The 16,123-nt window shown below is 35.2% G+C and overlaps 1 protein-coding gene across 1 annotated transcript in view; it reads left to right on the top strand.

Moving 5' to 3' along the window:
- Window positions 1–1,010: 1,010 nt before the first annotated feature.
- Window positions 1,011–16,123, top strand: part of capgb (capping protein (actin filament), gelsolin-like b) — a 30,573-nt gene continuing 15,460 nt past the window's right edge. Inside the window, exons 1-2 of the mRNA XM_056469717.1 lie at window positions 1,011–1,144; window positions 15,275–15,468. Of these exons, the coding sequence (XP_056325692.1) occupies window positions 15,276–15,468 (193 nt within the window). The 5' untranslated portion in view covers window positions 1,011–1,144; window position 15,275. The remainder of the gene's footprint in view (window positions 1,145–15,274; window positions 15,469–16,123) is intronic.

Here is a 16,123-nt window from a genome sequence, read left to right as displayed (position 1 = left end):
CTATTAAATACACAACATTAACATTTAGAATCAGACCACAATATAAAATTTATTCAGTGGTGCTTTCTAAATGTGAAATCTGCAGAAGCAAGTCAACTGTGGTAGAAGAATGTTTACCAAAGTGAAGTAAACAACATCATTTTCCAATTTACCACACCACATGACTTGTGACTCAACATAATGTGGGTTTTGGAAAATGAATCATTGAAATCTATGAAAGATGAGTTTGTATATTACCTTATATGAATAGAAGTACCTGTGCTAACAGGGCAGCCATTTTATAACTGAGTAGTTCTTGTTTTAGTAAACCCCTAAAACCACAGTCCAGCCCCTGCATTTCCTATGTTCATGTGTGTTTGCATATCATGTATTCCTTACTTTGTGGGGACCAAATGTCACCACAAGTATAGACATGCCAGTAAATTTTGACCTTGTGGGGATTTTACCTGGGTGAGGATTGGGAAAATGGGGCATATCACACAGAATGAGGCATTTAGAAAATCGTTTTGTAAAAAATGCTAATTGTTTCCTGTGAGGGTTGGCTTTGGGATATAGAGGGATAAAATATACAGTCTGTACAGTATAATCATTATTGTCATCTATGGGAAGTTCCTAAAAAACGTGTATTTGTGAGTGTGCTTGAATGAATGAAACCACTGCTATTGTGTGCAAACAACATGACATGATAGCATTTAGCTATGACTTACAGGTCTGAGATCAGATGTGCAACAGTTTTCCATATATTGTGTCCACAGGCAAGTCCTGACATAGTTATGAATGCTTTGTGTGTGTGACTGGGTGTGACTCTTAAATACGTAAAAGTAGAAACTGAGACACCCCTCAGGCTGAAACTAATTTGATATATTTTCTTCTTGTTTAGTCAGAGAAGCTTTTCCTGCAGTCAAATTTAATCAAAACAAACAAATAGCCTAGCATGTTTAACTATTAGCAAATCTGTGCGCTTCACTTTGCCTCTTTTTCTCATTTTTTTGGCATGTTTGTTTAAATGGGGGTGTTTTCAAGGGGGACGGACCAAAACCCATGCAGGAAGTCATTTTGTACATTTGCCTCTCTTCAACAAATTCTCTCTTCCTTTCCTTCTTGAAACTTTGCAGAGTCCTCCAACAGCAACTTCAACAACGAGGTAAACACTGATTTTCTTTTAAAAAGCCCTCAGATATTCAAATTATAAGTGTGTGAGCTTCAAAACCAGCTGTCATCAAGGCTGCTTTATTGTTCATTCATTTTCAGGAACTTAAAGCAGAGAGGGGTTTAGGTAGGAGAGACACTCCCAAAGCTCCACACCTTAGTTCTAAATCTAGCTTATTTCCTAAAACAAATGAGCACTAATTGCTATGAAAATGACTGTAGATGTTAGAAATGCTGCTAATGAACTTTCGCAGTATTTAAATGATTTAAATGATGATGAGTTGAGATGCTAAAACTTCTAAGTGCCATCTGGAGTTTTCTTCTATGAGCATTTTTTTCAGCATCTTATGTTTATATTAAGTTATTTTGTTCTAAAGGCAATGTAAATAACCATAAAAGCAAAATGCCACAAAACCTTAGAGGTTTTTGCAACTCAACTCAAGTATTTTGCACATCCTGACATTGACTTTTGAATTTTATAGTAGTTGGTGCCCTTCCAATATGAAAAGCTAGTCTTGTCTCATAAACTGTATATAGTCTGCTTGTCATTTGACTACACTTTGATTGCAGTTCTTCCACAGAATTCATGTCAGAGTGTTTTTATGACTCCACCCTTGTCTCTTGCAATTTATCTGTTCACGATCTACTTGCATGTCTCTGTAAAGTGAAAGATATAGGCTATATCACATATTATTTATCTCTCTGCCTTATCAACTAATCAGCGTTTTCATCTCACAAACATGTTATGCAATGAGGTTGTGATCATTTTATGTTAAGCTGTGTTGACGAGTAATTGTGTGTTTTGTAACTTTAAAGTCACTGAAGTTAGTGTAAAAATTTATTTGTTTAATGTAAATAAAAAAAAAATCAGCTAATTATTGTTTAAGGTTTATTTGTTTTCTGAATAGCAGTGACAGGATTGAAGAAATTCTATTGCCAAGATGGAAGATTATTGCAGAAATGAAAAAAATAAATACACATTTAAACAAATAAGAACATATTTCTACATCAAGCCATTTAAATACAGCTAGCATCCCCACATTAAAGATCAAAATGCTTAAAAGCAATTTACAAATACCATTTACTGAAAGTCTCTAAGCGTCCATGTTATTTTCATTAAAGGGCCATGAAACCCTCTTCTTTTTAGTTCAAGTCCACCTCAGAATTTTTTCAAAAAATTACCTGATGGGCGTGGAGCACTGCGAGCAGAGGGAGGAGTGGGCGTGGCCAGCAGAGCAAGGGAAAATTAGTGGAGCCTTCGGAAAGCATGTGCTGTCATAAATAATTAAGAAGCAGAATCTTCTCATAGGATAAGAAACCCCAGCTATGAATAATAATGAGAAACCAACGCATCATCACTTCACTAGCAGATTCGCACTACGTCACCGATTTTGATCCAGTCCCAAAAATTATTTTAAACCCATGAGATGAAATTAGCTAACAAAAGCTCCAAATTATCCATTTTTCCCCACAACTAAAGCTGACAGGTGCTAACGTTGTCTTAAATGATGCTCAACACACACAAATCTGTTCAAATAAAAAAAAAAACTCACTCAACTCACGATCTGTGTGAGTCCTAATGCCCCAGTAAAGTGAAAAGGACACTATATTGTCAGTAAGCGCCGTCTTTCGAATAAGACGATAAAACCGAGATCCTGACTCTCTGTTGTCATTAAAAATCATGGCACTTCTCGTAAAGAGTAGGGGTGTAACTCCGGTGTCCTGGCCAAATTCCCTCTATCATGGCTTCCCAATCATCCCCTTCCACCGAATTGGCTCAATCACCTATAGCTGATGTGTGGTGAGCTCACTGGTGCAGTTGTCCTATTCCAAGTGGATGCTGCACACTGTTGGTGGTGTAGAGAGACCTGCCCCACCTCATGATTGTGAAGCGTTTTGGGTGTATGGCCATACTCGATAAATGCACTTTAGAAATACACATCACATTTACATTTATGTTTGTTCGATATAGTTTTGATTTCTTTGCTTCCTGAGGAACTGACCAGTTTTTCCACCTCTTGTTGGAGGAAGTAGATCACAAAGAGGGTAATCACTGCTATTTCTTTTATTAATTTAATGGTGGTTTGTTCCATTAATTATTAAGTATTCTTACAATTTATAGTAAAATTAAATTGACATTGCAAAATGTGTTACAGATTTTTCCGTTTTTTATTTTTTCAAAGTGTGTGGGCGTGGCAGGTTATTGATTTTAATAATTATGTTCTTAGTTACTATCAGTAGTAGTACTAGTAGTAGTGTTGACACATTATATAACATTAGTCAAGAACATGAGATAACGTTATAGAGTATGGATTAACAGCAAAGAAAATACTTTTTTTTACAATAAATGTTCTATTTGGGGAGTGGCACGGTGGCTCAGTGGTTAGCACTGTCGCCTCACATCAAGAAGGTCGCTAGTTCGAGTCCCAGCTGGGCCAGATGGCATTTCTGTGTGGAGTTTGCATGTTCGCCTTGTGTTCGTGTGGATTTCCTCTAGGTGCTCTGGTTTCCCCTCACAGTCCAAAGACATGCACTATACAGTAGGTGAATTGAATAAACTAAATTGGCCGTAGTGTATATGTGGGAATGAGTGTGTATGGATGTTTCCCAGTACTGAACTGGGTTTCAGCTGGAAGGACATCCGCTGTTTAAAACGTGTGCTGGGTTAGTCGGTGGTTCATTCCGCTGCGCGACCCCTGATGAATAAGGGACTAAGCCGACGGAAAATTAATGAATGTTCTATTCATAAATTTTTTTATGGTGAACTACTGTTTTGTTTGTTTTTTTGTTTTTTTTGTTATTGTTGCTGATTTTTTTGTTGTTGTTTCACTGTAAATTTGAAAGTTTTTTTCATTATTTGTAGTTAGTGTAAGTTATTAAAACTTCTTTATAAACATATGTTAACACAAGAAACGTATGCTATAGTAATTCAGCGAATTAGATGGATACACATAAAAAACAAATGTCTAAATAATTATAAAAATGTAATTTTAAAAATCTGTTAGCCGAGTGGTTCTAGCGTTGGTTTTGGTTTTTTTTAGAAAGCGTAGCTCACTGTATTAAAACAGAAGGCGTTTTTACCGTGTTTCCTCCATCAGCTCCTCTGATGAGTGGAGGAAAGATGGATGTAGCTCTGCAGTAATTATCCCGCTAGTGTGTAGCGTTAGTCAGGCAACCCGACTCTCCTCGCTGTGGGGCGTCCTCGGCAGGGCCGCTCGGATTATTCCCCCGTGTCCAGTTACTGGACACATATAAGCTAACCAGGCCAGGTGAACTCACTCACACACACACCTAGGTGCAGGAACAGGCAGGATGGAGCCGGACTCTGACAGCATGCCGGAGCAGGCCGAAGGTGTTTTGCAGTTAAGTGAACTAGTATGTTCTTTAGCTCCGAGTGCACTTTTTACTTACAATAGGAGACCGAGAGCTTCTGTTGGCATCGTATTATGCGCATACAAGGTCCTGTACCTGTATGTTTGTTATTTATGCTCTTCTGTAGTCCCTAGTGTATTGTTTTCAGTGAACTGGTCTCATAATAGAAGTGGTGATGATGACTGTCTAAAACTTAAACCTTAAAGCTAAAACTTAAATATTTACCATACATCTGTAGCCTGTCTGCAGAATGTGGAAAACTAAGGAAACCATATGCTGATTCAATTTTAAAAAGCATTGCAGTTTCTTTAAACAGACCCCACCCTCAATTGCTCAACCAATGTGGTGGCAGTGGGTGCAGGACTATAATTGTTGACTAATGTAACTTGGGCTCAGTGTTTAGGAAACATGTCTGAAAACAATCATGTCCATATATGCACAGGTCTCTATTATAGAAAATGAATACAAGAAATTATTATGCCTGAATTTGTTATATGCATAAAACAGTACATGAAAAGTGCAGACACATTTGAATGGCAGGGAAGCAACTGTTGTAGAACAAATAATAGCAACGTGGTGGGTGTGGTATGTGCAGATTATATTCATACGCGGTTAATTATTAGGAACTTGCATCATGACTGTTAAAAGTTATAAATGTGTATATCTCATGGTAAATTTTTGATTTAGTGACTATTGAGTGTGAATTCGTACAATCTTATCCAGACAATTTAGTACAATTTGTTCAATTTGACTTGGGATAAGGGGTGAAGTTCGGTGCCAAGCGTTTTTTTTTTTTTTAAATCACACATTTTCCTATGACTGAACTTGCATAAATATTGTAAATTAGCCACTAAACTGACAAAATGTAAAATGTTTCCTTGTGAGATCAGGCTTGTATTTCAGATGAAATCTCCACATAATACGACCAACATGATGTCACTGTCATGTTACTTATGCCTCATAAGCTAGCAGTTGTGTAGTTCTAAAAAAAGATGGTGTGCTATCACACACACAACCCAAATTTTAAAAGTAGACAAAGAAATGATGAAAATCGAAGTTTATTTGATTCATTAGCAATATATGCTTATTTAACATCAGTTACCTGTAACTGACTTCCACAGAAGAAAAAACAAATACTATGGAAGTCAATGGTTACATGTTTCCAGCTTCCTTCAAAATATTTTCTTTTGTGTTCAACAGAATAGAAAAAAAGACAAACCAGTATGGAACAAGTAAAGGTTGAGTAAATAATGACTATTTTCATTTTTTTAAGGGAACTATCCATTTAAAAAGAAATAATATTTAAACAAATTTGTTCATTTTTGTTTGTCAAATTTGTTCATATTCAATGAATTATGCTTAGCTAATAGTCCCCCCAGCAGACCCGGAGATTGGCAGAATATATTAAGCTGTGGTAAAACCCAACCGTTTAACTCTATGGTACTTAAGCCTATTTCCAAAAAAAAAAAAAAAAACATTAGTTTTCATATCAAATTTAAAGGGGACTGAGACGATTATTTATTAGTGTACAGCTCATGAGGTAAGTTTTAGGGGGCTGAATAGAAATATAGGGGGCGGGGGGATGGGGGGCTAAAGTGACGCACATGCTGTTTTGTAATTTTACCTGAACGTTTCAACGAGACATCATTCATCTTGTCGAAACTCTTACAAATACGAAATTTTCTCACAGCTGCTGCGGTCGCCAAGAGGGTGGGAAAGTTTCCACAAATTTAGATGCGAGTTAAAAAAACATTTGCTATGATACTATACAATTAAAGGGGACGCGAATACACGTAAATTTGGGAAGTTTAATCAGCAAAACAAGTGAGTATACTGAGGGTTACAGTTATACGCAATTATTGATCCTCAGAAGTCGTAATACCCAAACAGCTCGTGGAAAAATGTTGGCATATGGAGAATACCTGCGTATAGCCCCGACTACACAACTATAGTAATGTGTCGTCCAGGTAAAATTTGCCTATAACTGTTAAGAAATACTACGATTTTGGACATTGCCTACAGTGATGTTTTTCACCTAAAGCATGGACATAACATTAATTTAGATATTCTATATGGTGCTGCAAAAATTCAACACTTTAATATGTATTAGCATCCCTCAATTATTATTTTCAAAGAATTGTGAATCAACACAGGAAACCGATTGTGACAGCTTGCATGTTCCCTTTGTGACTTACTGAGTTGCGTGCTGCTTATTATACACTTTTAATCATTTTTTCCTTATAGTGAGTCACTTCAGCATCTGCTTATTTTCTGTGTCTGGTTTCTAATCTATGGACATTTATTACTTTTGACTTCCTTTTCCCAACAGTGTTAGTTCCTGTTTCTTTTGTTTCTGTCTCCTGTTTGTTACTATGGTTAGTCATGGTTCATTGATTGTGTTCACCTGAGTCTCATTTAGTTGCTTGTGTCATATTTTAATGCTCTGTTTTATATCAAGTTGTCACTGCTTGCTGTTATTATGTTGTCTTGATCATCGTTCATAGTTCACCAAAAAAATTTAAATAACCTCGTTATTAATTTCCCCTCATATGTTTTTTAAACCTTTGAGTTTCTTTCTTCAGTTAAACACAAAGATATACATTTTGCAGTTGACTTTCATTTTTAGATAAAAAAACAATGAAAGTCAATAGGTATCAGAAACCAGCATTTAAACACAATAGCTTCTTTTGTTCAACAGAAGAAATAATTTCAAATAGTTTTTGATAGGGTGAAGAATCAATTATGATGACAATTTTTATTTTCTGATGAACTGTCCCTTTCAATAACGGTTGATTGGTGTGGCAGAACACTGAAGTAAACCCAAGTGAATGGCTGTTTTACACCTTACTGTGGTGTGAGGGTGGGGTGTTAAAGAGCTTGATGAGGCGATGATCCTCTGTGAAAACTGAAGTCAAGATAACTTGTTGGTTCGTTGGTTCGTATTCAGATAAATCATAGGACCCTCACAAAAACTGAACATGGTTTTAATACAAATAAATACAAAGCATAACATGTTTTTTTTCCTAATTACACTATGGTAACCACAAAATAACCATGGTTTCGCTGCAGAAATAATTAGGTAGTAGTTAAACTGTGGTTATAGAAATGGTAATTTATATGCCAAAAAATAAAATCGTTTGGGTTTCTTTATTCTGTTGAGCACAAAAGAAAATATTTTGAAAAATGTTGGTAACCAAACACTTCTGGATCCTTCTGGATAATGGCATCAGATAAGGTTTTGTGATATTGCCTGTGAATATGAAAATGAATGATTTAACTGTAATGATATGAAGCTCCAAGAACACTTTTGTGAACCAAAAAGTTGGGACATACAACGTTGGTGTGTTCCACTGCTGACTTTTTTATGGCAATACGTTGTACTTGCTAAAATAAAAACTCTGAACTTATGTGGGAGAGAAGACACAGGCTTAGTCATAGGAAACATGTTTCTAAATATTTTTGGCACGCAAGTGATCTTGTGATCTACTGTTGAACCACTGTCACATGGAATCTTTTGACTGTTTTTGGTTCCTTTTCTGGACTTTGAGCATCTTGGTACTGTTGCTGTATATGGAGGTTAAGATAGCTCTCTGATTTAATCTAAATGATCTTAATTTGTGTTCCAAAGGAGAACAGGGTCTCTGGAAAAGATAAGAGGATGAGTAATTAATAACATAGTTTTCATTTTTAGTTGAACTAACCCTTTTAAGGCAGTTGGCAGTTTTAGTGCCATATTTATTGTACCTATGACAGAATTTAAGTGGTTACATGTTACAAACACACTCAGCAAAATATCCTTTAATTATCTTTACATAAATTGAACTGTTTCTTCAAAATATGCTCTTGTGTTGAACAGAAGAACCAATCTCATACAGATTTGGAACAAAATGAACTGTTGGATTAACTTTTATTTTTTTATGAACTGTGCTGTAACACATAGCTCTTATGGAAGAAAATCTTTACTCTATCATTCTGAAGAGATTTTGATGACCGTTTATGACTGAAACAAACAGTCTAGCTTGCTTCTTCTTAACTCGGTAAATGTTTTACGACTCGTTACATCACCTATCTTTTCTAGAAATTACAGCTACTAACAAGAGGATTTTTAAAATAGTCTGATCTCATTAAAAACCAGTCATAAATTAGTATCATAAAGTCAAGGAGTAGCTAAAAATGAATCATGTTTATGAGGGGGTTGTTCCTCAATAGGGTTTCCTTGCATTTTATTAGGCGTAATGCTTAGCAGTGACTAAATGAACAGATAAAAAGGGAGGAGCCGCACAATTCAGCTCTATCATAGCCAGCAGTTTCACACAGTTTGGGTTCACAACTGTTGCCAAACAATGAATCTGCATTTTTGTTGGCACAGTGAAACTGGACATGTCTTGCTCTCTGTATGACATGTATCGGAGTGATATAAGATAACATGGGCCTCTAAAGGCCTCTTTACAGTAATGCAGTGACAGTAATGAGAGTGAAGTAATGCAGCTCTGTTCAGCTCCTCTCAGTGTCACACCATTACAACAAGAGCCTAATTAGACTGATTGATTCATTTAAAGCAGGCCTGTTCATTTCTGTATCAATATTTATTTGGTATACAAACATGCATATCAAGGAGCATATCCTACCTAATATTAACAATGGTTGATTTAGTTTGGGTTCGTGGTATTCTGACTTATTAGTCCCATTCTTTAATGAGTAAACAAACACACAGCAAAATAAATATATTACAATAGATATAAGACTGTTACAACAGTGGCATGGAATGAAATTAGGAAGAAGCATTGGGTAAACTCTAAACACACCCTAAAGCTGGCATTTCCTTATTGACCTGAGTTTTTTACTGGCAGCAGAATGTTGCAATATATGGGTCATATATTTATTATTATATAAATTTCCTTTTTCTCCCCCAATATACATACTAATGTGTTATATTTTTTTATTTTCTTTGAGAAAAAATGGCTATTATGCAGTTTTACCATAGTTACCACAGAAAAGACTAACTGAAAGACACACATTCAGTGCAACAATAGTTTAAATGTGACCCTGAAACACAAAACCTTGTGTTGCATGGGTAAATTTTTCGCAATAGCCAAAATACATTGTATGGGTAAAAATTTTTCTTGTGAGCCAAAAATCATTAGAATGTTAAGGAAAAATCATCTTCCATGAATAAATTTTGTAAATGTCATACTGTAAATATATCAAAACTGATTTTTGATCCCACTTAATTTGGGAGACTTTTTCAGTTTTATATATTTTTGAATCCTCAGATTTCAGATAATCAAATAGTTTTAATGGAACTTAAATTTTGAAAGTTTATTTATTCAGCTTTCAGAAAAAATCGCATTTTCCAAAAATGTACTCTGGTTTAGTGGTCCAGGGTCATATACACTCTCAGAAATAAAGGTACAAAACCTGTCACTGGGGTAGTACCGTTTTAAAGGGTACAATTTTATACCTTAAAGGTGCAGTAGGTGATTTGCCAAAATGCTAACTTAGCATAATATCTTTAAAACACAATCCCTCGCCTGCCGTCCAAAGCCACGGCTCCTGATATCATGACCGCACACATTAAAGATGACAGAGACCCACTAGATCATGCCATTCATCAGTTAGAAAACGAGAATCTGTATTATAACTAGGCATGGTCCGGTATATGATCCTGATGGTATGATAGATAACCTTGGATAAAAATATCACGGTTTCACTGTATTGTGATTATTGCTCTAAAATATATTCTTTTTAAGAATTTTGTCTGGGTAAAAAACAACAACTTTGTCCACTTTGAACATAATATTTTTATTTTGAGAAATATTTAAAATATTTTGGAGAAGTAAACATGTCAGGCTAAATAATTCAAATGATTCACAGACTTGTTTACAATTTAAAACAGCATCTCTGGATGTCTTTTCTGCCGGAGATACTGTAAAAAACTCAAATAAAAAAAACGTGAAACAAAAATCTTACATATACTGTAGGAACGGTATAGAAAATGTTTTTTTTAAAAAACCTTGACTTTTCCAAACCGCGGTATACCTTGAAAACGATTATCGTCCCATGTGTAATTATATACAGCACGTTTTCAGTTGTGTAGCAAGCAAAACTTGTCATAATGTGCAATATTTCATGCATACAAGGATCACTGGTCTTATTCTCTCACGCACTTTGTCCGAAAGCGACTACTGAATGCTTAGTGGTTGGTCGGCGGCGTGCAGGAATAACACTTATTACTAAGCCAAACTTACATGCTATTTCAGAACGAATATTCAGAATAGCATGTTAAACAATATAAGTACAGTTTGGACTATACTTATCAGAATTATGGGAATTTTTAGCCTGACAAATTTTATTGGATGGACATTTTTTAGTCTTATGCCTTACCCAGAATATAAAAATGCATATAAATACATTTAGATCATTTACTTCAACCATTACTATTGGAATGTGAAGATACTTTCAACCAGCACAACAAAAAATGTTTCTGAAGACAATCACCTACCGCACCTTTAAATGTGCACATTAAATGTGCACATTAAAACACACATTAAAAGTGCAATTTTGTACCTTTAGGGTGCACTTTTGTTTTTTGAAAGTACTATGAGGTACACATTTGTACTTTTTAGGTATTAAGTTGTACCTTTAAAGTACATATGTGTCTCTGTAAGGTACAAAAGTGTACCTTATGAAAAGGTACCACACCAGTGACAAGTTTTGTACCTTTATTTCTGAGAATTATTATTAAGAATTAAGTTAACTTATTCGTTTTTACAAATTGAAGTGGATTAGACATAAAAAAATTAAGTGCCCCCCCCCAAAAGTGTCATTTCAGCTCATTTTAAAAAAGTAAATTGAACAAACAGCAAACAGCATTTTTGAGTGTGTCAAGAAATCTTGTGAAACATATTTAAATGACGAATTATTTTAATGCATATTAAAAGATTCAATTTAAAGGATGACAGTGCAGCTTGTTTTTATATTAAATAAAGTAAAATGTGATAAATTTTAATAAAAGAAATTCCATATAATTTGCATAATCTAACAATTTATTACATTCATTCATTCATTTTCTTTTCTTCTTAGTCCCTTTATTAATCTGGGGTCACTACAGTGGAATGAGCTACCAACTTATCCAGCATGTGTTTTACGTAGCAGATGCCTTCCAGCCACAACCCATCACTGGGAAACATCCTTACACACACACACACTCATACACTACGGTCAGTTTTAGCTTACCCAATTCGCCTGTACCGCATGTCTTTGGACTTGTGGAGGAAACTGGAGCACCCAGAGGAAACCCACGCAAACACAGGGAGAACATGCAAACTCCACACAGAAATGCCAACTGACCCAGCTGAAGCTCGAACCAGCGACCATCTTGCTGTGAGGCGAACGCGCTACCCACTGCGCCACCGCGTCACCCACAATCTAATACATTATATTATTATCACTTCTTTTATGACGCACATGATGAAACTACATTTCACCCATATTGATTTTAGTTAACATTTGAAGCATTAAAATAAACACTTTTGTTTCATCTTATCTGCTTTCTGTTCGTATATAATCACATTTGTGTATTTAATTTGATACGAGCGCCATAATGTCTTTGACCCACATGTGTTTTCTTGCGTGCCACTGTGTCCAAACAAACAGACGTGCAGAATTCAGACCATGTGTTTTGGCAGTCGAGCTACTGACAGGTCAAAGAACCAATCAGATAACGCTCTTCAACTGATAGCTCTGTTGGCAGATTAGTTAGAGAAGCCAACTTCTAAGAAGGATTTCATCATGAAGCATGCTGCTGCTTTTTAACTTTGTTTTGCTCAGTAAAACATTATAGAAAATTCTAGAAGACAAGACAGTGATGAAGAACATGCACCAAACAAACTCTTCATCTTCTGAAGAGAAAATGTGCTGTATGAAATAATTTACACTGTACTTCAAGTACCTGTTCAGATGTCTGGCCCAGAATTGTTTTATTTTTTTTCATCTTAATCCTAATCAGCAAGGATACATAAAACTGATTTAAAGGAAAAATATTAAAGATCAACATTTAATATAAATGAAATGCTTTTCTTTCAGTTTCTATTTGCCAATGATTTCTGAGTTGTAAAAAAAATAAAACTTCTGTTAAGCGGAGAGAAGATTGTTTTCAACACATTTCTAAACATAATAGTTTTAATAACTAAAAACATCACTTATAATATTATAATAATATTTAATATCACAACATTTAAAAAAGAAAGAAAAATTCAAAGGGGGGCTAATAATTCTGACTTTAACTGTGTATATATATATATATATATATATATATATATATATATATATATATATATATATATATATATATACACAGTTAAAGTCAGAATTATTAGCCCCCCTTTGAATTTTTCTTTCTTTTTAAATATTTCCCAAATGATGTTTAACAAAGCAAGGAAATTTTCACAGTATGTCTGATAATATTTTTTCTTCTGTAGAAAGTCTTATTTGTTTTATTTTGGCTAGAATAAAAACAGTTTTAAATTTTTTATTAACCATTTAAGGTCAAAATTATTAACCCCATCAAGCAAATTTTTTTCGACTGTCTACAGAACAAACCATCGTGATACAATAACTTGCCTATAATTACCCTAACCTGCCTAGCTAACTTAATTAACCTACTTAAGCTGGTTATGTTTAATTGGTAATAACAATATGAAAAAAATAATAATGGATATTAAAATGATTTGTGAAGCATCATGTGAACACTTAACATTGATGCTGAAAATTCAGCTTCACATCACTGGAATAACTGATATTTTAAAATATATTAATATATGAAAAACAAATCAAATAAATAAATGTATCAAATAAAATAATGCTGTTCATATTGCAAAAAGCATACAAAATAGTATTATCTGATCAGCTCCTCTCAATAGTATCTGGATGCAGCCTTTATGATGCAAGCTGAGACTGCATCAATCAGCGATGCAATGTCAGACACAATGCACTCAAATGGAGCGAGTAACGTCACTGTGATGGGTAGGGTTAGGGGTGGGGTTAGGTAAGCACATTAAAAAGCATTCAGAGACCTATTGATGTATTTGTCGTATTTGTGTATTGATGTATTTTGCCAGTTCTACGCCACCCAACCCTCTCCAAGCTGAAATCAAACTGACGACCTTCCACATGGGAGTCAGTTGCTCTACCAAGGAGGCTAAAGACCATGGTCTGTCGCTAGAGCATCTTTTAGAGCTCAGAGGAGTGAGGTTTACTGCACAGAACTTCACTAGCTGGCCTCTGCTACACTCACCCACCTAAACCTCACTTCCATCCGGGTCACGACACCAATGTAACCTTATGCTGGTCCTACGCTGGTCTTATGCCACCAAACCTGCATAGGAGTTGGTTGCTTTATCAAGGATGCTAAAGACCATGGCGTCACTTCACTAGCTGGCCTCTGCTACATTTATATCGTGCCAATTCATGTTGACAACAATATTTCAGTTGTAAATACTTGTGCCTATCAAAGATGATATCCTATCTAATAATAGCATTGATTGCTAATGTTTTCTGCTTTCCATTTGAAGCATTTGATAAGATGTTTGGCCTACTTATTAACAGATCACATTCATTCACGAGTAAGCAAAAAAACCCCAGTGGATAGGGTGTGTGCTCAGTTCATTTTTATTTGGCCTATGGCCTTTATCTATCCTGACATATCGTATTATTACTATTATTATTATTATTATTATTATTATTATTATTATTATTATTATTATTATTATTATTATTAATATCATCATCAGTGGTATATTTTGTGCAAATGTGATTTGGTTTTTGTTCAGAAATCTTTATGTATTTCATATGGCACAGCTTTTTTGCTCTACTATTTTTAACATAACATAATATTAATAAAAAAAAAAAGAAAACCTGATTGCTAGCCTCATCTTTCATAGAAAAAAATGTGAAAAGAATCCTGTCATTTAATTTCTAGAGTGATGGGTTCTCCATTGCAGCTCAACTCCTCTCGCTAATTGTCAACAGCGCTATCAGTTCAAGACTTCTGTTATCTGACTGGCATATATAATTGATAGCTATATAATATAATTGTAGGGGAGATTACTGAAAGCTGCCCGTATGCATTTTTTATTACTCTATTGAATTAAAAAATCAAGGGCTGCGCAGTAGGTAGTGCTGTCTCCTCACAGTAAGAAGGTCGTTGGTTCGAGCCTTGGCTGGGCCACTTGGCGTTTCGGTGTGGAGTTTGCATGTTCTCCCTGCGTTGGCGTGGGTTTCCTCCGGGTGCTCTGGTTTCCCCCCATAGTCCAAAGACATGCAGTACAGGTGAATTGGGTAGGCTAAATTGTCCGTTGTGACTGAGTGTGTATGGATGTTTCCCAGAGATGGGTTGCAGCTGGAAGGGCATCCGCTGCATAAAACATGTGATGAATAACCCGGATTTATAAAGGGACTAAGCCGAAAAGAAAATGAATGAATGAATGAATAGAAAAAATCAGTTCAGATAAAAGTACAAAGAAATGTATCTAAGAATAGTTTCCTGTTGCTTAATTGTTCATTATTTCCCTCACCTGATTTACTGATCCATTTATTAGGGCACTCAACAATGTGGTACTCTAGAAAGAGGGATGGGAAATGTTTCAAATCAAAGGCATTTGCATTTTTTTTTTTAATAAACTGTAAATCTGCTGCTGACTGTAGCTTTTTTTATGCGATTCACCGTTTTACCACCTCATCTTTGTCCCTTCAGAATGCAACCATTTCAGGCGGCTCCAGGACAGTTTGGCGATGAGGTTCGTCAGCCGGGACTGTATTGCTGGAGAGTGGAGAAGATGAAAGCTGTTCCTCTGAATCAAGCTGAAGTGGGGGCGTTCTTCAACGGAGACTCGTACCTGGTGCTGGATAACAGGGGCGATCAGGGAGCAGACCTACACATGTGGATCGGTGAGATTCGGTTTATTTAGTCACTTTCAGCTGTGTGCCTTTAAAGAAACTGAATAGATGGACTATGTTCAAAAACCTAAAGAGAGAATTCACCTAAAAACTCAAAAAGCGGTTCTAAACTTTGATGAATTACTTTCTTCTGTCTTACTCTCTTAAACAAAACAATACCTGAAGAGTGTTAGGAAAAGCAGCTACACTCAAAAAAAGATTTTTGCTGCTTGTTCAAATGACTTATTTAAAATAAGCTGAAACAACACAATTATTGAGCTTGTTTTGGGACAACTTAATTGTTTTATTTTCAATATACTGTACGTAATAGTGGTTAACCTAATCGATTTGTGTTGGGACAACATGACTGAATTTTGTGGAACCCTGCATTTTTTACAGTGTTTATTGACATCTACATTGTAAAAAAATGCAGGGTTCCTCACAATTCATTCATGTTGTCCCAACACAAATTGATTAAGTTAACTTAACACTTTTAACAAATTTATGTGGATTGAACATTAAAAATTAAGTTGTCCCAATGAAATCTCAAGAATTGTGTTGTTTCAGCTTATTTTAAATAAGTAGTTTGAACAAGTGAAAATATATGTATTTTTTGAGTGTATTGTAAGAACCAAAAATACTATGGAAGTAAATGGCTGCTTTTTCC

This window comes from Danio aesculapii, chromosome 12 (genome assembly GCF_903798145.1).
Source record: "Danio aesculapii chromosome 12, fDanAes4.1, whole genome shotgun sequence".
Taxonomy (NCBI): domain Eukaryota; kingdom Metazoa; phylum Chordata; class Actinopteri; order Cypriniformes; family Danionidae; genus Danio; species Danio aesculapii.
The sequence above is the reverse complement of the archived record's forward strand: the minus strand, read 5'-3'. Positions and strand labels throughout refer to the sequence as shown.